This window comes from Tetrao urogallus (assembly GCF_951394365.1).
Source record: "Tetrao urogallus genome assembly, chromosome: 5".
Classification (NCBI taxonomy): Eukaryota; Metazoa; Chordata; class Aves; order Galliformes; family Phasianidae; genus Tetrao; species Tetrao urogallus.
The window spans coordinates 41,087,234-41,111,681 of NC_136818.1; the positions used below are offsets into that span (position 1 = coordinate 41,087,234).

Consider the following 24,448-nt stretch of genomic DNA (forward strand, 5'->3'; position numbering starts at 1 on the left):
AAAGCATATATTCTAATCTGTTCTCTGTAATAGGAGCTCCATCTTAGTGGAATTAGAAAGATCCCTTTGTGTTCCTTCACTCTGTCCTTTGTATCTCATTGACAATCATGGTGCTTGGTCTGCTTTGATAGAAAGAGGTTTTGGTAAGCTGAGGACTAGTGCAGTCGTCTCATCCACAGACAGAGCATAAAGTTGTGGCCTGCAACTTAGCTTAAGTGCCTTTCAGCTCATAAGGCAGAGGTCCTCAATTGCTCAGTCTTACACTGAGGTTAATTCAATACTGTTGGGTTCCTTGCTTTATTATTTAGACAGAAAACATAAGATTACTACAGAAAGATGTCTTTGCCTTGCTTGATAATCTTGCTGCAATGATTGGTTTATGTGATCAGAAGTGGAAAGGGTTTTTGCCTAGCGTAAGAACAGCTTACTTCCCTGTGGGACACCATTCCATTAAGATGACTGATGTTCCTATTGTAGCCTGAGTCCCAGAGCTTATTTGCAATCTCTACTCAGGATGTTCAGTTCTCCTTTTGATCACTATTTCCTGCAGTTAAAGCTCTCTAGCTGGCATTTTCTGGCTGAGGGGGAGCCATGAAGTTGTATGACTTGGGGAAGGAGCAGAGATAACAATAAGCACCCATCTGTTCTTCTTTTCCATCCCTGTGGGATGTCCGGGTGTCCCCTGGTTAGAATTCTTCTCCAGATAAGATAGTGAAGGTGCCACTGTGGGGCAGTCAGGCAAGAAAACAATAGTGAATTGAGTCCAAAACATGAGATCGATCAGTAAGTTGACAGTAAGGAGCAGAGCTCCTCTTGGAGGTCAAGGCTGGAGCTGTATCCAACATCCCTTTGGCTTCTTCCTCTGATAAACTTCTAGGACAGCTATCCTAGTCGCTTTTCAGAAGCCTTGGGGTCAGAAGCTCTGCTGAGGGAAGGCAGCACAGAGGCATAGCGTGTGCAAGGTCTATCAAGGCTCTGTTACTTGAGTGTTAACTGTTCCTTGGTTGAGTGGGATGTTCCAGTACTTGTTTTTCTGTCTCTGCTTCGTTGTCCAGCCACAGCCAGTGTCTTCAATGGGTGAGTGAAGAGGCATTGCCTTCAAGCTTATTCCGTTCATCATCTTTAAGATCCATGGCAGCCATTAGTATTCTCAGGTGAAAGACTGTGAGAAGTGAGAGTGATTTCTTTTCTTTGAAGGCAGTGTGAGATTCCAGGAAAGGAGAGATCTTTCTCTCTGGAAAGGTCTTTGCAGAGCTTGAAGCCTTTCATACTGGGAGAATCTCCACTGCCAAGCACTGTGAGATTTCCTTCTCTTTTAGAAGGAGAGACTCCACAAGAAGCTATGAGCTACTTTTTCACTTGCTTCCTTGACAAGTCTTAACTGAATTTGGAGTTGTAACGCAGTGCAGCTCATTTTGTTGCTTGTTTGTGCTGGAGCAGAGACTTCCAGTTATACAATGTGCATGGGATCAATCTCTGCAGAATGGTGGTCTTACGAATGCTTGCTGGAGCCTGATTTGTCATCAAATATATGTGCTAGCATGTCAGCTCGAGAGCTAATGATATCATCAAGGTTACAAATGGAAAGGCTTTACTTGATAGCTGGTGCTTGTCAGGCTGAATTACTTGGTCCACGCAGAAGGCGTTGGGGAGGAAAAAAATTGAGCCAAGAAAAATGAAAAATGGAAGGGACTGGAGACCATTGTATGTCTTGTGCAAAACCCTAGAGTTTCCAGCCTCTGGGGAGAGCAGATTGATTGGTTTGTCCCACATAGTTGTGGAGTTTCTTCTTAAAACCTCAAATTAGTTTTTGGCAAGCTGCAGCACCAAAGAGTGCCTGGTGTCTGCAGTGGAGTTGTCCTGGGGCAGCCTTGGTAGTCCAAGGATACCTGTGATGGTCTGTGGTGTTCCAAAGAGCAAAGTCTGCTTTTTCTGCATGTCTGCCTCCCTTTACTCCTGCCTGAACCCCTTAAGTAAATGGAAGATGGGAGGGTGTGCAATTTCATTTCCCTGAAGTGCCTGCCTCCAGCTCCCTCTGAGCTGTTGCATCTTCGTCTCAGTAAATTTTGTCTTTAAACTCTCTCCTGTCTGCTTAGGAGAGAGCGTGAGCTCCCTGAGTGACAGTTTGCAAAGTCTATCTACAAAGGATATTTCATAAAGCTAATTATACTGTATGAGAGCTAATGAGCGTGTGTATTTTTGGTGCTGCCCAGCTGGGAAACTGACAGGGCATCCCTTGCTTTGCCTCATTTGACTTTTAACATAAGAAGTTTTTAATCTTAGTGACTCACCCTTAGGCCACACCAAATCATGTTGTGGAAACCAAATATGGGAAGCCCAAAGGAAGCTCTTTTCAGCTGTGTGCAAAGAAAAGACAGAACCTAACTTTCACTGTCCTGAGAAGTCAAAGGAGCTCTTGGAGGGTGGGATTGAACAGCACTGTTGCTGTCTGTGTTTAGGGGGAGACAAGGAGAGGCAGAAAAGACAGTGGAGAACTGTGTGGTGAATCCCATCAGAGACTCCCCTTCTCCATGAGAATGCTGAGTGCTGCTTTTGGTAGGAGTGAATCTGCTCCTCTGTGCATCTTGTGAAATACCGCATTATGGATTCCCTGTGTGACAGACCTGTTCTCATGCTGGCTTGCAGCTCTGCAGCACTCTTGTGGCTACAGCAGCTGCTCCTGTTTTCATACTGCATTAGAGGCTAAACAAAACATGTCTGTAGGTGAGGATGGTGTAACGGTTTTGTTCAAGAGAAATGTTGTATTTATGGGGAGGTACGAGATGTTTACGGAGGATATGGCTCAATTAGAGTGAAAGCCCATTTTCAGAGGCATGTATAGTTCTCCCTTGAAAGCCAGTGAAGCAAATCAAAATTCTGAAGCAAGGTTTGTCTACATCTAGACCACTTTAATAGAAACAACATAATGTCCCCCCAGATTGCATCCTACTGTTCTTCAAACAAAATGAAAACGCAATTTTAGAACTTGAGATGTGGTGTGGAAAGTACAGTGTATCCCAGCCTTGAGAGGCTTTAATCAGAGTGATTGGTTTTATTAGCTTAATTCCAGCAAACAGAAATCAATTCTCCTTACTCAAGACAATATTAGCATTTGTTTAGTTTATTCAGGGTTAGCTCGTTAAGGGTAAGTGGTGCTCAATCAGGAAATGAAACCCCTGGACTTTTACTGAGGAAGCTGCCAAATCAGGGTTAATGAGGAGAATGCTGAAAATGTAATGAATGCTTCAAGTCTATTTTTTTTCTTTCTCCCTGTGCTATTCTTCTGTTGTAATTGTTTGCATAAGGCTCAGAAAGGCCACTAAGAAGGGACATGCTCCTCGAGCATGACACATACATACTAGAAGGTCTGTGTGTTTAGATTTTGCCCTCGCAGACACTCATTTTGCATCCAAACATCTGAACTCTTCTGGAGCCAGAGAGTGTTAGTTGGCTTACAAGGAACATGATTGAGTAGAGTTGAACATTTTTTGTTCAGACCTTCATGCCCTCTAGATTTTAAGATGAGAAAGAAATATGGGGAAGCTGTGTCAGATGTAGTGAGGCAATGTCATCACACAAAAGCTCAATAGATGCTGTAAATCATAAAGGTGGGCTGCTTTTGACAGGGGGGAAAGTGAGTGTCAGAAGGTGAAGAAGACCAGGGTACATCTAAGTGAATTTTTAAATACAGCGGGCTGCCGTTTCTCAATCTTGCCCCACTGCAGCATTTTACGGAGTGTACGGATTCAAGTTGTATCTCTTTAATCTCAGTTTTGTATAAATGTACAGAGCTATACAAGAGATGATGAAGAACAAAATACCAGGTAAATGGAGCAGGGCCACTTTCTCCTACCTCACTTGTCTCAGTTAGAGACAGTCTGCTGGGCTATAGATCAGCTCCACTGTGATCTGGGAGAGCAGTTGTTGTTATTAGCTGTTTAAAATTGTGCCCTGAAACGAGTAGGATCTGTTAAATTATACTTACAGATTACTTACAGTTATAAAGTTATCTAATAATTGAATATTTTCTTTCTATGTGTCTTAAAGATAGCATATCTTGCAGTTTGCTTTTGAACTCATGCTTTGCAGGGTGATTTTGACTTGTGGTTATGACAACTCAACTGTGAGAGCCAATGAGTTATAGGTGTATTTTCAAAGGCTGCTTAACCTGTTAGAATTCTGATCCTCTTCTCCAAGCATGTGGCAGTGCCACTAAGTGCTTGCAGTTAGCACCTGACACATGGGTGGATGTCCTAGGCTTGATCCTGTGCTCTCAGGACACATTTCCTCTGGCAAAATCATTCTCCAGGCCTCAGGTTTGCTTATAAGTATGTGTGTATATATACATATTTTTTTTCTCTTTTTCTATTTTTTTTTCTGTCATTGCAGCAGCTATAGAACAAGTCACACTGTTGGATAATGTTGTAAGAGCTCTGTTAGATCATTTCTTCAAAGACGTTTAAGTCAAGCTGTCAGAGATTTTCCACGAGGTAGTTAGCTGGTATTGCTCTCTCGCCCTAGGGATCTCTATCTAAATGATTCAGTTAAGTCAGGAATAGAAAAATAAATTATCCTTTGTGATTATATGTATCCTTTGTAATTATAAGTCAACAACTCAATTTGATATCTACTAGATGTTCTCTCTTGTGTCTTGCTGCTTGCCCCAGCCCTGGACCCCTGCTCTGCCTACATCAGCCTGAACGAGCCCTGGAGGAACACCGATCATCAGATAAATGGCTCCCATGGCCAGCCCACGTGCGATAACCAGATCGATGGAGAGTGGTACCGCTTCACCGGCATGGCTGGCGATGCTATGCCTACCTTCTGCATCCCCGAGAACCACTGTGGGACACATGCTCCCATCTGGCTGAACGGCAGCCACCCCCGAGAGTCGGATGGCGTCGTCTCACGCCAGGCCTGTGCCAGCTTCAGTGGGAACTGCTGCCTTTGGAATACCACGATTGACGTCAAGGCGTGCCCAGGCGGGTACTACGTCTATCACTTAACAAAGCCCAGTGTCTGCTTCCACGCGTACTGTGGGCGTAAGTACCTACGGCGGTAGCTTTGCTGAAATCTGTTTGTCCTTGTGATGCAGGAACATTGTGAACATTCTTATTCCTCAACGGGTCTGACTGCTTTCTTGCTTTCTTGCCCAGAAACCTGTCAGGTGATGCAACGCCTGTCTACGTGACACTGGTCAGACTGTTCTATGTAGCTGAATTCTAGACTTTGTTCAGCTAACAGAAATCTTCCGTAGCTGACCTGGCCACCGTGATTTAATGATCACTGTGGGCCTTGTGGCTTGTCTTGGCATGCTGCTACATTTGCATCTTCATCTTATAGTTATTAAAGTAGATCTAGTAATAATATGATAATAATATAGGAATTAAGCCAGATTCTGATCAGCTTCCACCAGTTCAACTTTCTTGTTGTGGGACAGGTCTGTAACTGATGGACTGGCTGCAAGTTGCAAAGCTGACTGTAGAAATACAGTGTTTTCAGTGTGTGCTCAGTGGTTTGTGTTGAAAACACTTCTGTTGTGCCCTAGATTTTTATGACATCTGTGATGTGGTGGATTGCCAGGGCTCCTGTCTGGACACCAATGACTGCACATGTTCTCCGGGGACAACACTGGGACCTGATGGACAGACGTGTCTTGGTAAGTACAAAAACAAGTGCCATCAGTTACTGATGTTTTCTTTCCCTTTTGTTTTTCATTGCTCACCCTTCAGCCTATTGTCTTGAAAAGCAGTATAAAAAGAATAAGTACATTGAGATTAATTTTTTCCATGCTGCCTAGAACAGGTGTTTGATCTTGTAAATGGTTCCTGATCTCTCCCCAGATATGGCGAGATATGGATATGTGAGATATGCAACATCTCACAACTGAATACCTTCCTGTCCCTAGAGCTATCTCAGGTGGAGAGGCTAGATTTGCTTTCTATGTGGTCCAGCAGTAGGTTGTCTATGCTGAGGGCAGCCAGAAGCACAGTCTCTTTGCATCGCCCTGGTACATCGGTATTCAGGGAGGACTCTCCACTCTCTCATTAGACATTTGCTCTCAGCTGCTTTGGCTAATGCCTCTTTCCTCCAAGAAAAGACTCATGGCTCGCTGGAGGCTACGCATTACTCTTTACCATACTACTTAGCCCCTTTGTGTGGCATTGTTGTCATGGTTCTATGTCCAGGGCCTGGTGTTGGCGAGAAGTGAAAAAATTGTAGGTTACAGCACAGCCTCAGGGATTTCAGCTGCATGACACAGTGGTATTCAGTGACTGACGTTTGGTGGTTGCTCTGGTAGAGACCAGCGTGTCTAGGAGGGATGGAGATGGAATGCTGTTAGTGAGAGCAGAGTGGGAAGGTGATCTTCAAGAATTTGAGGGGATCCCCATCATATCCCCTCAGGATATGGGCAGTTTATCCATGGTTATCCATGTGGTGCTGGGTGGACTTAGGAAGATAGACTGTGGGGCGATGTAAGGCGCCAGAAAGAAGTGGCTATTGAGCACCTGCAGATCCACACTGATGGAGAGGAAGAGATGATGTTAGCTAACATTCGGGGGAAGTAGGATCTCATCTTTGAGACCTGGTTTGGTGGAGAAGTTGAGAGCAGAGTTGGTCCAGTATGCTGCATGGCAGATGAGATTTTCCCATAAGGACTCTAGCTGACCCAAGTAGGTGTGGATGGGTTTTCTTCACACTCTGTGGGCATGTCTGTAGGCATCAGAGTAGGGGCTATGGTTGTTACAATCTGTGGAAAGAGCAGCCTTCCCCTGCTGCAGATGTATACTTTCTCACACTTTCAATAGGATGGTTTTGCTAAAGCTGCTCCACCTCTCCAGCTGAGTGACTGACTTAGCTCTTACAGCTCATTAAAAGCATCTATCAACTGCTTCTCGAAAAGACTTCCAGAGACAAGTGCCTTTGACTTGCACCAGCATTCAGTAAATGTGTGGCAGGCTCTCGTGAAAGGAATTTCTGTGGCAGAAAGACACACAGGAGTCCTGAGTCCGGAGCCTGTCTGCACATGCTGGAGATGCCTTCATCCCTCTGCAGCCAGGTAAGGCAGGATTTCTGCTTTACTGCTTCTCCTCATGATAAACAGATGGCATTGTCTCCTCTGTAGTAATCATGCTGGTTTACCTGCCTGCAGCTCTAGTCATATGGCACGGTCTTCCTTTTAATGGCTTTCTGTTGTGCTAGCTGTACAGTCACATCTGCTTTGAACACAATCCTGCTGGCCTTCCAAAGAAACAAGAAAAACTATACTAGCCTTTCCTACGTGAAGAATATTCCTCCTTTCCCAGCTCACTGGCAGCTGAAGATGCTACAGCAATGCAAAGCAGCTCACATCTGTTAATCTCCTTTACTGTGCTGACTTCTCTTCAGTCCATTATATGCTTTGAATCCCAGAGTAGAACTGCTGAGCCCAATTTATATTTCCATTTGAAAACTTACTTAGATGTTAAAGATACCTCTTAGATTTTGTCATGGATCTTCCAGCTCCGTGTGTTGCCTTTGACCTCTTGAATACATGGATTCATCCACAGCTAAAATTAGTTCAGTGCTTTCCCAGCACTGCTGGATGTTGCTGATGTGGAACAGCACAGACAGATGTGCTGTGTGTTGCAGGGTTTGAAGGACCAGCAAGGTGTACTGCTGGGTACAGCCCTTGATTAAGCCAAGCTCTAGGACCTTCTAGCAGTATCTCTGTGCCTTTGCCAGTAGCCCTTTCCCTCTTCATTCTCTGTTTTTAAGCAGCTTTAGTTCTATTTTTAAAAGGGAAAGTGTGGAGCCTGTTTTTCCTGGACATGCTTCCTCCGTCCCAAGACTGGGGACCAGCCATTCCTTTGGCTAAATATATTATATATATATATATATATATATATATATATATATATATATATATATATAGGCAAAATATATAGTAATAAATACCTTATTTATGCCACTTGTGAAAGGAGACAACACCACTAGCTGCAAGCTGCAGATGCTGTCTATGCGTGGGGCCAATTTTATCCAAGAAATCTCATCTCTGACCTGTTTCTTAATTTGAGATTTTTCTTTTTTCTCTTTTTTGGGCTTCTTACAGCTAGTAAATGGTATCTTCTGAGCAGTTTGGGTGAATCCCCCTGTGAACCTTGATTGATAACTTCAACATTCTGGCGTGCCTAAGGGAAATCATCGGTTTTGTGGCTCAGCAATAGCAGTGGTTGCACCTTCCTCTCTCGTTTGATTCACTTTTTGCATACAGAGATTAAATAAGGCTGAAGAATGATGATCTTGGAGAACAAAGTACCTTTTGAAAAACAGATGGGTATAGACAAACTTTAACCTTTAAAAGAGAAAATGAGAAGTTTTCACAGCTTTACCAAAAGATTCAAAAGCATCTTTTGTGCTTTTTCTATCAATAAATACCCCCAGCGTCCCAAGCTGCTCTATACAGCCAGCTCAGAAATGTTTCCTGGGGAAATTCCATGGAGTTCATTGTATGTTTTGCTTTGATTTCAGCTTCATTTATATGTTTACAGCTTTTCTTTATTCTTACGTCTTTATTTTGAAAGGTTGAATTGTTCAAAATTGCTGTAGGATAATGAACCACGTGTAGCAGTAGCAGGTGTGATACAAAAATAGATTGGGTTTATTTTTTATGGGTTCTTGTATTCAGTAGTTTTATCAGGCAGCTCATACTCACCCTATTTCAATGTCTTTGTGAATGGGGTGGGAAATGGTTTGGGATGAAAATGTGGAACCAATTTGGAAATTTCCCACTGGGACTGTGTCCATCTTTACTCTGCAATGGCTGCTGTGAGCATTCAGTCTTTCCTCACAAGTCTGCTCTGTTCTTGGATTAGACTTAGCGTGATAGAACAGTAGAAAGATGGTGCTTTTCACGAGTTTAACACTGCTGCAGGGGATTTTTACAGTCTTGTTAGTGAGTTTTATTTCCGAAGATGTGCCCTCAGTTTTGTGAGCCACTGGAGTATGTAATTTACTTGAGCCACTTCACAGCAGACAGTAGCCTGTAATATTCAGCAGAATTGCCCTGATGCATACCACGAGCCCAGGAAAGCCAGTCTGCAGACCAGTCAGCGTTCCCCCATGGCAGCAGCCCCTTTTTGCCAGCTGTGTTTACTTGGGGCAGACGCGTTATGACACTTTGTTCTTTGCAGATGAAAATGAATGTGAGCAGGACAATGGAGGCTGCAGTGAATTTTGTGTTAACCTGAAGAACTCCTTCCGCTGTGAGTGTGGGATTGGGCGCACGCTGGGAAGCGATGGGAAAACCTGTGAAGGTGAGGTTTTGGGTATTGCAGTCTGCTGGGAAAAGTACAGGTCATTAAATCATTCCCTTCCCCTTGCAGTACTAGTTCTGTCTTTGCTCCTTGAAGCTGGGATGGAACATTGCTCCTATCACTTCTGTGCTTGCCAATGGTGCTCTTACTGAAACAGCCTTCTAATCAAGCTGAGACATGCCTCCTGGCTGTTCTCCCTGCCTTGTTCGTTTCTGTTAGGATTTGCTTGTATTTATCTCTGTGGGAGGAAAGGCAGCAGTGAATCTGGGAGGTTGGTTGTCCAAAGAGAGCCAGTTATTGCTGAAGATACTGGGATTTGGCTTGGCAGATTTGTATGATAAGGGTGCAGGGACAGATGTAGCATTAATATTTTTTTGTCAGCTGGTACTAGGCATAGGGTAATGTCATGACATTAGAATGGAATGTGACGATTTAATAGCCTCCCAGAGCAGAAATCAAGGAGAGAGGGATCCAGTCTGTGAGCCGAAACTGGAGTTAAGATGAGTGCTACGTTTGGACTGTTTGTTTTTATGTAAGCAGTTAGTTGTAGGCTCTGCCACGATCAATGGCTGCTGCTACCTCCCAGAGATGGCACCGCAAGGTAGAAATCCTTGAAGAGTTTAGACTGGTGCCTTGGCAGGGACTTAAAAACTAAAGTATTGTTTTGGGCTGTTGTTATTAGCAGTGTACAAAAATCTTTGGGCAGAAATATGAAAAGCCAGCAAAAACTGACTGCTGCCTGATGTTTTCTATGGTCGGTGAAAAGCATGGCGGTTCCTCACAGACAAAGCTGCTGTCTTGCATGTTCACATATTGTGGGACTTCAGACAAGACTAATAGCTAACAAAGTGCCTTGCTTTCAAGCCACCTATTTGCCAGAACTGAACACATCTGCAGCCTTTGTGCAGCCTTATTTGAGCAGCAGTGTGGCAGGCATCCATAGTGCAGAGGTGGAGAGAGGATGCCATTGTATTTTTGGGCTGAACACCACCCACCTTCATGGTGCACTGACAGATAGCTCCAAGCTGCAGCTTTTGTCCCTTTTTCTCCCATTTGATAGCAAAAAACCTTTCATTTCACTTTTGTGAAAAATCTCCTCTCCAAGCTCTGTTAATAAAACATCAGTCATCCAGATGACACTTCCCTGAGGAGAGCTGCTGTACAGAGTGCTCCTGCACTCTTGTTCATTTGTGTGGAGCCAGAAGTGATCTGTGGGCTTGGTCCCTTCCACATCCAGCACTGAACTGTTGGAGAGTCACATAAAATGGCTGTGCAACATGACAGTTTTTATTCTCACTCTCTGCACGCTTCTGACAGGACTGAAAGACTCTGCTTGGAGACTCATTTGTTTTTTTGCTGTTTCCGACGTTGGTTTTTAGCACCCTTGATATATCATTTAATTTCCCCTTCTGTAAGAAGAACGGTGCTTTTCATGAGTTTAACACTGCTGCAGGGGATTTTTACAATCTCGTTAGTGAGTTTTATTTCCAAAGATGTGCCCTCAGTTTTGTGAGCCATTGGAGTATGTGATTTACTTGAGTCACTTCACAGCTGTTGCTGAAAAGAATGAATGTAAGAGATTTAGCTTCAGTACATGAACCAACGACACAGGATAGGGTTAAGAGTATTTCGGTTTTTCCTTCATAATGCTTTAAACGCTGTTTTGACATATCTTGATTTTTACGGTGTTATTGCCATTGCTGAACACGCTGCCTCACTATGCTCACATCCACTGTTTGGTCTCTGTAAACGTTCAGAGAACATTGATGAATGTCAATGGATGTGATTTTTTCCACATGAAGGTATTGAATGACATTTCTTTGTGACATGTGTACTTCTATGTTGGACTCCATTTGGTCAGACTGCCCCTCTGCTGCCATCTGTTGTGCAGCAGCAGCATACAACAATACTGGCAGGAAAGCTCAGCTTCAACTGATACACCACCAACATCTGCCTCTGATGCTCTGGGCCAACATAACAAAACAGGAGGCATTACTTTCGGAGCAGCCCTCGTATTTTGTCTTTGTGGTTTGTGTGTATTATATTTATTCCTGTTTGACTGAGAACATCTAAATATGTTCCTCCCAAAGGGTTGCAATAACAAGCAAGAAGTGAAGGTTACTCAAAACAACTGCCTCCCACTCCGCTGTTTTCTTTCTTATTTTCTTTATAATATAAAACCAACAACAGCTGTAAATGTTCTTACCTTCTATAGATTTTCACATATTCAGAGTATTATTTGGATGAATTTTCCAGGCTCTTTTCTGCAGTTGTAGTGGCTGGGAATATGTTTTGCATGAAAATTCAGATTCTCAAAGAGTTGCCTCCGCTGAACAGCAACAGTGTAAGAAAAGACATAAAAAATCCCTCAATTAGCTGTGCTGCAGACTTTAGGCAGGGAGAATTTAGGAGCAGAATCAATCTTACACCATTAACTTGGTCATTCTGTTCCTGTAATAATGCACCTCAGGGCAAAAAGCCAAGCTTTTAACTTGCACTGAACGAGCGTAATTTCTGGTAACTCTTATAAGTAGAGTTTCCTCCTCAGTTTGCAAAGGGAATGCAGGAGTACGTAGTATGTCTACATACATCACAGCTAGGAAAACCTCAGGCAAAAGAGTGTGTCTTGTCTTTGCTGTGCCCTGCTAGAGATGGGAACTGGCTGCCCGGGAGTCTATCCTCCCTGAGACACCTGAGTGCTTTAACCCTGATGTGACTGAAGAATGAATATGGTTCTGTGTGGCAGAAGTTTGGGGAAAGTTTTCCCTTGTCTTTTTGAAGTAAGAAACAACGTAAAAATTTAGATTAAAGAGAATGTCTCAGAAGCCAGAAAGGGCAAAGCTGAAGAATGCCTACTCAGCTACATTGTGTATGACAGTTACAGCACACAATTTAATTTGGTAAGCTTTTTCACAGAATTTCTTGTTAACTTCATGATGAAATAGCAAACGCAGGAAATTGGACAACTAAAAACAAGTTTCCATTACATTTTCTTGATAGCAAGCTCAATGTGCTGCTGCCTTCAAGCTTGGCGCTGGCCGTGCTATTTGTTAGTCAGCCAGGAGTATATGCTGAGGCCTGACAGTTCCCTGAGGATCAATGTGCTGATTTCCCCTTCTGTGCAGAAATCGAAGGCTGTCATAATAACAATGGAGGCTGCAGCCATACCTGTATTGAAGTGGAAGACACATACCAGTGTGAATGCCCAAGGGGACTTGTTCTGTCAGAAGACAACCACACCTGCCAAGGTAGGTTAACAGATGGGAGACCCAGCAAAGAATCTCCCTTGACAGCCTGTATTCCTTGCAGATGAAATGTGTGTTCAAAGGAACTTCTCTGCTTTTGTTGTTGTGTGTTCTTCGTATCTCCTCTCCAGTTTGGTTAATGGGGCTTTGTCATGAATGACTCATCATCCAAAACTGAGAGGCTGGGGACATTGCTCTTTTTACCAAGTGGGGGAAGAGAGACTCAGCTGGGTGCTTCTTGCATCACCAGCGGGTTTAGCATGATTAACTCATGAATAACTTATGATTAAGATTGCTTAACATCTCCCATTATATTTCTCTGCTTGAGCTGTGCGTGTTTTTGTTAGATTTATGCTGTTAGAGCTAATATTTTCCGTGCCTTAAACTGGGTTTTTTAAATTTCAGCTGAAGTGGTTCAGATACTTCCAAGGATGAGTTAGACAGCCATTTTTTGCTCAATTTAAATTTATCTGAAGCATCCTTGTAGGAGGATGCTTTTGCTAGGTTATTCTATGGAAAACTGTCCAAAATAATATCTGAAAATCGACCATTGCTTCTGACCTTACATCTGAAGTCCAATCCCTTCCTGTACGCAAGGAGTCCTTCTTGCCAACCTCACTCACACCTGTGGCATGTGTCTGGAATAAACTGGTTCCTTTTTCTGAGTTGCTAAGTGAGATTCCCTTCAAATACACCCAAGCTCCCAGGAGTCAGTCTAGTCTAGCTGTGAATGCAGGGAGCAGAGCATTAAGGAAGGAAGATCCTGAGGACATTAAGAGTTAGCTGAGGGTCTGCTCATGACTTCTTACAATCCAGAACTTGCATCCAGGATTCTTCTGAGACTTAGAATCCTACAGCTAGCTGACCCCTGAAGTGCTGAAGGAACGAGCAGCCTGGATGTCTTAAAGAGATCTACTGTGATCCTCTGCTGAAAGGACATGCAGTTTAAAACTTCATCTTGAGGACAACCGTGTGGGTATGTGAAAGGCAGACAGATAATACTCTGGTGGGCATCATCAAGCTTGCCAGACCACTTTTCAGACCTGGTAGGCTCAGCATAAACTGGAGAAACTGCTCTGGTGGAGGCAGACCAAGCTGATAGCTCTCTGCTTGTGCTCTACCTTGGTGGGCTCACAAGGAACCTGTGCAGTGGCCTTCAGATATTTCCATGGGAATTTGCTAGTGGGCTTGGGCCATAGTCAGGGCAGGATATACAATGAAGAAAACAGAGCCTGTCATGGTCTGATTACCTGAGACTTTAGGTAATGCCAAAGAGGATGCACTCAGGGCTGAGACTGTGATGAGGTAGAGGTTGGTGGCCCTGCCTGTGGCAAGGGGGTTGGAGATTCATGATCCTGAAGGTCCCTTCCAACCCAGGCCATTCTGTGATTCTGGAGAGGAGCAAGTCCTGCTGTTGAGGCAGGTTGGCTGCCCTTCTAGGGTACTACCTCCTAACCTCGTTCTGTCAGGAGTGGCACAGAGTCAGCGACGGTTCCTTCATCTCTTTCTGTCCTCCCATTTAAGTACCCAAGTGCTTGGAAGTGCTCGTGCAGCAGAAAAGAGATGCCAAGAGCCTGTGAGAAAGTGCTGCACCTGCAGAGATCCTGTGAACACTACTCTGCAGGCAAAGCTAAGGCTCATGGTTGCCTGCAGCAGGGCTGAGTTGCCCTCTGTTGTCTGGATGTCCTCTGTTTTGGCATGTTGTAATCTGAGCTTCCTTTTCATACATCAATCTTCTGCACTCCTGTTTACAGGGTGAGCACTGCCCATTTGGGATTCAGTACCGCTTACTGCTCTACCAGATCCCAATGGGGAGGAGGTGATAGCGATTTCCAAGAGCTCTGATTATTCATATTGATTGAAGGTGTGATTGATGGATAAAAGCCAGAAAGAGCAATGTTCTTCAATCTCGGCTTCCTGAGGCAACCCCAGCAGGATTAGAAGGCCATGCATTTTCCAGCCAGCGTTTCTTCTTCTTTGGCAGCTGCTAATGAGAGCAGCAGCATGGCCAGGTGCCAAGCTGAGGCTTGCAATAAGGCAACTCATAAAGTGAGATTGCTCGTTCTTTTGCATTTCATGAGTATACGCCTCTATCCAACGGCCTGCAATTTTGAGGAGATATGACAGAATATATCTGGAACTGAACCACACAATTTTCTATGGCATCTGACCAAGCTTACGGTTATACAATTAGCAGAGCAGGACAGGCACAATTGACTGAAGCTATTATATCTGCACCTTATCAACCCTCCCCTATGCTGCTTATACATTCAAAACAAATATTAATCTTCTTCCACAGATGTAACAGCCTGGGCTGAAATTTCCCCCCAGGGATACCAGCCAGCCATACCACTTGAAATTTAGGGGACCACTTTTGTACCCCACCTCTCTTTGAAATGTGATTGTGAAATGCTTTTCTCCACTCTCCCACATCTGAGCCTTGTGTACACTCCAGAGGGGATGATACAGCTTATTTCTGCTTGTAGTAGTGGCTCAGGGCTCCCCAGAACTGGAAAGCCTGCACTCAAAGAAAATGCCTGCTCCAAGCAGTTGTACTTTGAAAGGCTGAGGAAGGAGCCACAAGGAACAAGGTGCCAGCTGCTGGAAGCAGTATAAACCACAAATCTTGCCACAGAAGTTTCTACAGTGGTCAAGGTAATATGCAGATATTGACACAAAGGAGACTTTAAAGTACATAACGAGGAGGCCTTGCCAACACTCAGATGTTCATCAGTGTGGGAACTGAAATGTTAGACAGGCAAAGTCTGAGTGAGGCCTTGGGGAGCCTTCCAGGCTGGGATGAGTCCAGGGCAGCAATGCACCTAACAGCAAAGCAGAGGAGTGCAACTCTGAATGCGTGAAAATTTCTGTGAATAAAGGTGGATTCCTTGGTCCACAGGATAACCCATTTCTGCTGGGCATCTCAGGCCTGGCAGCTGGGAGTTCATCACCTGCAATGGAATAAAGTAGTCACTGGTACATTGCCAGCTCCTTTTCAGCTCCTCCTGCACTGCTGTTGCTGGCATTGTCTGTTCCGGGGAAATCAGGCCTACTGCTCGCTAAATCATGCTGGTGCAATGCAACCTGCTTGCAAACAGCCACTAAACAGGTAGAAGCAAAGCTTAGTTCTTGACTGTGATTAGTCTTCTGAGTGCAGATTTCTAATGTGATTTGAATTGCGTTACCAGTTATTCTTAGGAGGTTCCCAGTGTGTTTTGCTAAGCAGAGAGTGAGCTTGAATTAGAAGTACATTTGCCCACAGATGTAGTCATATGTGCTTTCATTCATTTCCATGCACCGGTGGTAGGGTGCACATAAATGTCTCCTGCAGTACGAGAGCAGAGGTTGAATGGCACAGCTGACTTACTTTTCTCTCTTTTAGTGCCACTCAAGGACATTCAGAAGGAGAGACAGCAGGAGATTTAGCCCTGAACTTTGGAGAATTGCACCAGGGGTACAAACCCTCTTGCCCAGAAGTACACCTTTATAAAGGCACTGTTTCTGCTCATTGAGTCCCTAGAACAGTGAAGCTCTGAATCCACATTAATCCTTTCAGTTCTCCAAAGGATATTCTTGCCTTCTGCATTATAGCGTTCTCAAAGTCCCTTGTCTCCTTGTGAGCTTTGCATTTGACTTGCTCAGTTATTCCCACTTGCCTTCTGTTGTCAGTGGAAGAAAAGTTAAGGTAATTCTTAGTACTTTAGTTTTCCATTCTAACCCTGCAGTGTCATTAGGAACGCATATTGCTTTGGGCACACTGCATTCATTTTAGCACATCACCTTGAAAATGATGAGGTTTTTTTTTTTAAAAAAAAAAACCTGCCTGCAGGTGCACAGTAGCTGTTACAAATATACATTAGCATAGACATGAGAATTTTTTAACTGGAGGTAGAAGGCAGGTTTTAGCAGCTTTCCTTTTATCCAAAGTCCATGGATACTAAATCTCATAAATGTGATCAGAATAGGGAAGGCAGATCACGTGAATGCCAAGGATTCCAAATATAATTAATTTTAGGGAAAATCTTAGGGAGCAGCATATTTGCAAAAAGTTTTGTCGTGTGATTTTAAAACATTCTAGATGATAATTCTGGGGGGATTCGTTTTTCTGGCAGAGAAGGGACTAGAATATAAGCAGTAGTATGCTTGTCCTATATGTAATTGAATAGATATGTATATGCTCTAGGGATATTTGTAGCAATTACTTCTTTAATGGAAATTATTCCCTCTTTCAATTTTTCACTTTGTCCAGTCTCTACGCTTCTTCCCACTTCTTGTGTAATAGAATTAATTGGAAAAAAAAAAGCCATTCACTTGAAGTTGTTTATGAAAATTAAATGTAGGTTGGAATGAAATAGAGTTCTCTAATTGCATTTGTCAGAGCTGGGTATGTTTCTCATAAACACATTGATTATTATGGCATTTTGAGATGCTTTTATTGGCATCTCTGTAGAATCATGCTGCCTTGTTTTGGCATTCTCTATTTGATGCAAAACCTGACAGAGTCTTAAAAAATGTCTTTGCCTGCAGCACTGTGAATTTGCTAGCTGTATCGGGGAAGGGCTATTCCCAGAACATAGCAGTGCTAAGGATCATCAGTCAGCACTGTGCTGACCCAAGTGCAGCTGGAAATACAGCATAGCTATGTTTCTGCTGCAGCTCTAGCTGTTGCTGTTGTCATCTTCTGTGGCATCATTGCATTAGAAGAACTTGGGGCAGTGGTAGTTCAGTACTGCACATATGGCAGTTTGAGATGGAAGGATTACTACAGTAAGATGATAATCACGAATGCAACATATTTTCCCCCATTTTTTGTCCCTCAGAAATGATTGGTAGAGTCCTTACCCAACTCTGCTAGATTTGTACCCCAGACTTCTGGTAATTTTTTCTTCTAGTTCCAGTGCTCTGCAAGTCTAGCTCTATTGAGGTGAGCATCCCAAAGGATCTGGTTGGAGGCTTGGACCTTTCTCTCATCAACACTTCCTGCAAAGGAGTATCCAACGGCACTCATGTCAACATCCATTTCTCCTTGAAATCCTGTGGCACTGTTGTAGATGTATGTATACCCATTGCTGTCCTGCCCTTTAGGATCACTCAGATTTGAGGACTTCGTTGGTAGCCTGTTTGGGAAATAAAGTTGATTTAGCTTACTGGGGCCACTTCTGGTCTTCTGGTCCACTGGCCTCAGGGTAGATGTGGGGTGGCATCCCAAAGCTGCTGGTGAGAGCTTGTTCCATCTCCTCTCCTGTGGTGCGCATCTGTCAGCATATGTACAAGCTCACCCAGCACTTCACAGAGGTGGCTTCACCGTCATCCTGGCATGGGAAGGCCAGTAGTGCCATTCTTCAGCCTCCTGTGGGGGCACCCTCTGGTCCTAGATTGTATTCTGAGGGTTGCACTGGCAACTGTTCAGGAAGATGAACAGGTTGCAGAGGATACGTTCACACGCTGAAATTTCAGTGGCTGGGTTATGCCTAAGTTTCCTGCAGAAGGCAAATTCAACTGCTGATCTGAACTCAGAGAAGCCCTTCTCAGTTATCTGCCCTTTCCTTTAAACCCTTTTCTTTCCTGTAGGTCATAAATGACAAAATCGTTGCCACCAATCTGGTGACTGGCTTGCCAAAGCAGACTCCAGGGAGCAACGGGGACATCATTGTCCGCACCAGCAAGCTGCTGATCCCAGTGACCTGTGAGTTCCCACGCCGGTACACAATCTCTGAAGGTTACGTGCCCAATCTCAAGAACTCACCCTTGGAAATAATGAGTCGTAACAGAGGCATCTTCCCCTTCACCCTTGAGATCTTCAAAGATAAAGACTTTGATGAACCCTACAGGGGTGCTCCTCCCACCCTCAAGCTTCGGGACTCTCTGTACTTTGGGATTGAGCCTTTGGTGCATGTCAATGGACTGGAGACACTCGTTGAGAGCTGCTTTGCCACTCCCACCTCCAAAATCGATGAGATCCTGAAGTACTACCTGATTCAAGATGGGTGAGTTCTCTGTTCCCTTGCTTGTTGGCTGTTAGATGGGAAGTGGCAGTGGGACTGAGTCGCATCACCTGTGTGACACAGGAAATGCTGGCACTTTCAGCGGTGTTATTTACCATGTTATTTGCAGTCACCAGCAGCCAGGCTGTCCAGCTGATACCATCCGTATTATCACAGCAATTGGATGATAGTAAAATAGGTTTCCTCAAGCCTTTACTGGGCATCTTTTTTTTTGTAATTAGCTTGTGGATAATTGAGTTGGCTCCTATAAATGAGATTCTTGCTGACAGTCCTCTCTCTGCCAGCCTGCAAAGCACCTGCCCATTTGGCAGAACCCGTTTGGCAGTGTGTCATTGCCATGCAGCTGCTTCAGCACTGGAGAAGGCTCTTAATTATTTTCCCATACTGGCCTTCCTATAGCATGTGCCAGAAGACTCCCTGGCTCATTCTGGCTGGAGCTCCACAAGCTCCCTTTGCTTTGCTCTTTCTCTAATACCTATCAATCACTGCAGTGGATATAGGGTCCCTCTGGCTGTAATTTTCTAGTGTTTGGGGATAGTGATCATTCCAGGATGTGCTAGTAAAAAAACCTCAGTGTGAGTCTCTGGAATCACTGGTCTCTTTGGGATGGCTTGTAAGTCAGAAACTGGGATCTACTATGACTTCTAAGTGACCCCTGTTCAGATGCTAACGTGACAGTGCCATGGTGCTGTCCAGGGAATGTTTGCATCCAGCATCTGGCAGCATAACCAGACAACATGGGAGAGATCACAGCTGGGAGCAAGTCTGCCCTACTCCAGGTAGGAAAGTGCAGCCACATACAGACTCAAGTGTCATAGACCATCACTTAAAGGATTGGGCTTATATAAGTCCTGTCTGCCAAACTATTTAATGAGGACAACAATTATTTCCTTGGCTGCCAGGCTGAATTGTCCACTGTCACAGCTGATGACAAGTCCTGTACAATTGCCTTGTATAAAAAGGGTCCTGCAGAGTACGGTACACAAAGGTTCTGTTTCCATTTCTCTTTCACAAAGATTTCAGCATCTCCTCTCTCTCTCTAGCCCAAGCTGCAGTCCTTCAGCTCGTGGCATTTATGAGCTGATTTGTAATGGGAGGATTGATTTATCATCTTCCTGACTGTCCCTGTGGACCCTAATAGGCTCAAGGCTCCAAACAGTCCTTCATTTCCCACCATGACTGTAGATGATGAGCATTTAAAATAGTGGCCAAAGCCTGATCTGAATAGAGAAGGGAGAAAATGTGATCTCTTGAGTTTATTACAGCACTGGCCTGGGGATTTACCCAGCAAGAAGCCGGGATGTTTCTGGTAAGGCCTTTGCCTGCTGCTGGGGAAGGCGCACCAGCAGCCCCTTTGGTACTGTTATCCTGCAGAGGGCATTAAAACTTCACCAAAGGGAAAATGGGCTGGAGCAGGCTAACTGGAGCTTGTCCATCCTGCTCAGCTCTTGGACTGTCACTACAGGCACCAGTGCCCCCAGCCAGCTCCCCACACCGGGCTATATTTAAGTGGTACCACTCGCTTAGACCAAAGGCTAATGATGTACTCTTAAGCTACTGAAGCTCTTTATCTCTCACTGTGCTCACAGCAATTAAAAAGTAAAATTAGCTGAATACACTGCTGATTTGTCTGTGTTCCAAACAGTTCTGCAATAACCTTGTTTCTTTCCATCAACCCAGCGCCAGAAGCCCAAGGCAATAAGGATGAGATTTTTAAATTGGTTTGATTGTGTAGGATCAGATCTGCCGGAGTTAACTGCAGCTGAGACTCCCAGAGGGAAATGCTGTTTATATGTGAGAAGATATGCCTTAAACTGAGAAATGGGAAAACTCTCTCTCCTGCTTTCTTCCCTGCTATTTCCCCCATCTCCAGCTGGCATGAGATGGGACCCCTCAGCCTCTGTCCCTACACTGCTCTGATCATGCTGGAAATCAAGATTTTCCCAGCTCCCTCCTCACGGGCTCTGTAATATACTGTACTGCTGCTAGCCCAGAGCAGCTCTCCTGCTTCTGCTCTTGCCTTTTCTCAAAACCAAAACAATTAAAAGGCATTGACCGGTTGTGTGGTTGATAAACACCACAGTTCTCTGGGGCATCCAGAACCAGGTCGCGGCACTGAGGGCAGTCCCGTGTCATCTGGTGTGCTCACAGGCTGCAATTGATCTGAGCATTACATGGTTGAGATAGTTCTGCTGCACTGCTTGTCCCATTGTGCCTGGAGCTGCCCTATGTTTGTAGGCTGAGGAGGTTACTGTGGTCCCAAGCACTCCTCCCTGCAACTCATCCCACTAAAAGGATCAGAGTGCAGTTCCCATGGCAGCCACAGAAGCTCTCCTAACAAAAGCACATTATGCATAGAAGAGGGTTGTTTTTTCTCCTTAGTCTGACCAGGCTCACCCATTTTTCCTTCCAAACTTTTGTTCCTCTGCCCCTTCTTGCCTCCCAAGGCAAGAAGCAAGATCTGAGGCTTTCCTCCAAGGCTAGGACATGCTATGGCCCCATACACAATGCCAAGTGACTTGACCGTGTGACTTGGGAGCTTTCTGAGCTTTTCTGTGGTGCTACAGTGCTTTTGTGGCAACCTGTTGTAAGACAGACCTAAAGATGCAGTAAGGTCTCTGTGCATCTATCTCTGGTTCCTCTTGTTCCTCCATTTTCCTCCTCCCTTCGCCAAACTGTTTGGTTTCTTGCAACCAGAGTGGAGAACCTACAGAGAAACTGGGATTTAGGAGTTAGTTTGAGATAGTCTTCAACAGTCACCACAATTTATGTGCTCATAAACAAAGGACATGCTTCAGAGTTGACTTTGTCATTCTTCACAATTGAGTGCCCTTAGCAATGCTGCTTTTACAAGCAGCTTATCCTATGCAACGTAGTACCATCTGACCTTTGGCCTCAAGGTGGAAGAACCTGTGTCACTTTCCTGGATGCACTCTGCTAATTTATTTTCTCCCCGTGGATGACTTGAAGTTTGCCTCCCAGACAAGCTGTCTTGTAGACAGGGACATCTCTTTAGAAATTCAGAATGTTGCACTGGAAGATGAAATGAGGACAAGCTTGACTGCAGCTCTCTGGCATTCCCTCTGCTGAAGGGGCTGGACCACATCCTACCAGCTCTCTGCTGCTGAGCTATTTTGTCTGCAGATGCTATTATCATCACTGTTGTTTTTTCCCCGCCATTCCTGAATTTTCTCCTGTGGCCAAAAAGGAAATAACAGAAATGGCCGCTTAGCTTGAGAGGGCCAAGCCCTCCTTTACTTTCTTTGGTTAAATAGACTGGGATTGTTTTTTTTCTTCCTTTTTCCATTTCTGGAAAAGCCATTAAAGCCTGTCCCTCTGTTTTCCTCAGTTGCGTTTCTGATGATTCAGTGAAACAGTACACATCAAAAGATCATCTTGCCAAGCATTTCCAGGTTCCTGTATTCAAGTTTGTGGGCAAAGACAACAAGGTAAGTAAGCTTAAAACCCACCTTTCTGACACTGCATCATCCCTGATCTGACTGACTAGTCTCAGCACAGTATCGGCTCTGTTAGAACGCCAGCAGGAGGAATGGCAGGCCCAAGGCAAGTTCCACTGTGCCTGTTCTAGCTGCTGCTTCTTTTAGGAGCCTGAAATCGGTTCTTTAAAAGAGAGTAACAAAAACAAGTAAAATTAAACTAAATATAAAGGACTTTTATGGAGTGTCGGTGGTATACCTGGCTAAAATAGTGTTTTTCCAGTGCAGTCTTTGGGGTCCCTTCATATGCTGGAAGAGAAAGTCACCAAGCAGAAATCTGGGAGGTTAGCCACCTTGCACAGTATCCTGTCTTTAAAACAAACTGATTTGTAGTTTTCAATCTCATCAACTTTTTCTAACATGTTTGAACAGATGCCCTTCAGTTTTCTAGATAGGAGGTTTCCAGATACCATTGACCTCGGTGTGAAACCAGGCTGCCCAGGCTGGTGGCAGTTTGGGGCAGAAGCTCTCTAGTAGCAGGACAGCTGAAAGGATAATGCCATCTTCCTAATGCAAATAGCTTTCCTTTTCTTTGCCAGAAGAAACCAGATCATTCAATCACTGTTATGCTCGGCCAATGCTGCTTGCTCCTAAAAGCATGAGGTTGCTTCTCCAGCCCCTGCGGAATCCCAGTATGGTTACAAAGAATGAGATCTTCCAAAATTCACAGATTTTGCTCAGCCATCTGTTTGACACTGCTGCCTCCATGTGCATCCTCCTGTGCAATGGATTTTGCTTTAAACCTCACCATTGATTAAACATTCACAATTGTTTGCTTCCCTAATCACAGCTTGCAGGGATCTTACAGCTCCTGTCATTTGGAGGGTAAGGAGCAACAATCCTGTCACTGTCTGCCTTACTTGTACAGAAAAAAGGGCAGCTGTCTCCCTACTCTTTGTGCTCTCCTTCTTCCCTCAGCGACCAGCCTGCGCGCCTCAGCAACTTGCATTCCTCTTGTCTCTCAGGCACCCACCTTTATGTTTTCCCAGCACTTGTCAAATTCTCTTGCATGTTTCTATCAGTCCATCTTCTTGTGAAGCCTCGTGTGTTCTTGGCCTGCTTCCTACCACACAGCTGCTACTAAATCATGTAAGCTCTTCCAAGCTTATGCCCGGCATTTTCATCCCTTCATTTCACACCTTCCTATTCCCCGGCTTGCCCTTGGCTGAGAGGAGGCACCGTGCTCTGAGGAGACCTCAGCCCTCTCCTAGGCACAGGGGAAACTGGCGGCACATCCAGCTCGCTGTGGATGGCCATGGTGGCTAAGGATCTTGTTGCTGTGAGACCAGAAATGGCTGCACGGTGTAACTTTCATGCTGCTGTCTCTCCAGGAAGTGTTCTTGCACTGCCGCATCCTTGTGTGCGGGGCGCTGGATGAAAGCTCCCGCTGTGCCCAGGGCTGCCGGCGGAGGGTGCGCAGGTCGGCTGGGACGGAGGAGCAGGACGAGTCCGGGAACTTGGCAAACCACCTCCTGACAGGTGGCCCCATCAGAATTGACTTCGACGACTGACACCCAACCCCTGGAACAGCATCTCTGCCTGAGACCACTCGTAGCGGTGTTTTCTTTCTTGATTGTTTGAGAAATGAGAGGTGTTTGACAAAGGTGTTTGACTTGAACCTCAGGACTTGTTCCCTAGCTGTGTGATGGTTGGTTGCGAAGCAGCCTTGGCACTTGAGGCAGCCATCTGAGTACAAGCCAGATGGCAGAGCAGTTTGGTTTTAGCTCCATTCTGTTGGTTGAAAGAATCCTGCTGCTTTGCAGTCTTGACCCGTTACCCAAATTTGTCTGTCCCTACAGCCACCCACAGGTTCCACAGGACTGTTCATCTTGGGCTCAACGTACTATTCAAGCCCTTCTTTCATCAGATTATAAAAACAGTATGGTAGCTGAACGCGTTTGCTCTGCGGTTCTGCGAATGATGCTGAAGCTTTTGGATGTGCTGTGATTTTGGATGACCTTTAATAAAAATGTATAAAAATATATATCCCATAACGTGCAAGTTCCTTGGCGCTACTGAACAGTTGTCAATTCAGGCAGCTGAAACTAGGTCTATCACAAGCACATTTGTAGGTTATTTTAAAGTAGTCATAGGTATTTAATAACGTTTTTTAATTGTCTTTTGATAATTGCATGCAGTTTGTGTCTCTTGTATTTAGCGTATCATTGTTCTTTCTTTCTCTTTTCTGTTTTCTCTCCATCCCTTCCAACAGTGTGGTGCCTATTGTAAGTGCTGTAGCACTTCTGTTTGAAGAAAAAGATCATTAAAAATCTAAACACGCCCACCCCAAGTGTGCTGCTACCAAGTCTGTGTTTGAAGGTTGTGATATGCATTACTCTGCACAGGAGGGGCTGTGCCTCTGCCAGAGGGATTTGAGCAATGCATATTTACAAATGATTACTGCA

At 44.6% G+C, this 24,448-nt stretch overlaps 1 protein-coding gene across 1 annotated transcript; it reads left to right on the forward strand.

Annotated features, from left to right (window-relative positions):
• Positions 1-1,013: 1,013 nt before the first annotated feature.
• On the forward strand, positions 1,014-23,554 carry OIT3 (oncoprotein induced transcript 3; the record flags this gene model as incomplete). Its single annotated transcript, XM_079536139.1, has 9 exons — positions 1,014-1,077; positions 4,668-5,042; positions 5,549-5,659; positions 9,174-9,296; positions 12,422-12,544; positions 17,434-17,594; positions 18,113-18,528; positions 21,896-21,995; positions 23,375-23,554. The coding sequence occupies 9 exons, from the start codon at positions 1,014-1,016 to the stop codon at positions 23,552-23,554; spliced, it is 1,653 nt and encodes a 550-aa protein (XP_079392265.1).
• Between the last annotated feature and the right edge of the window lie 894 nt (positions 23,555-24,448).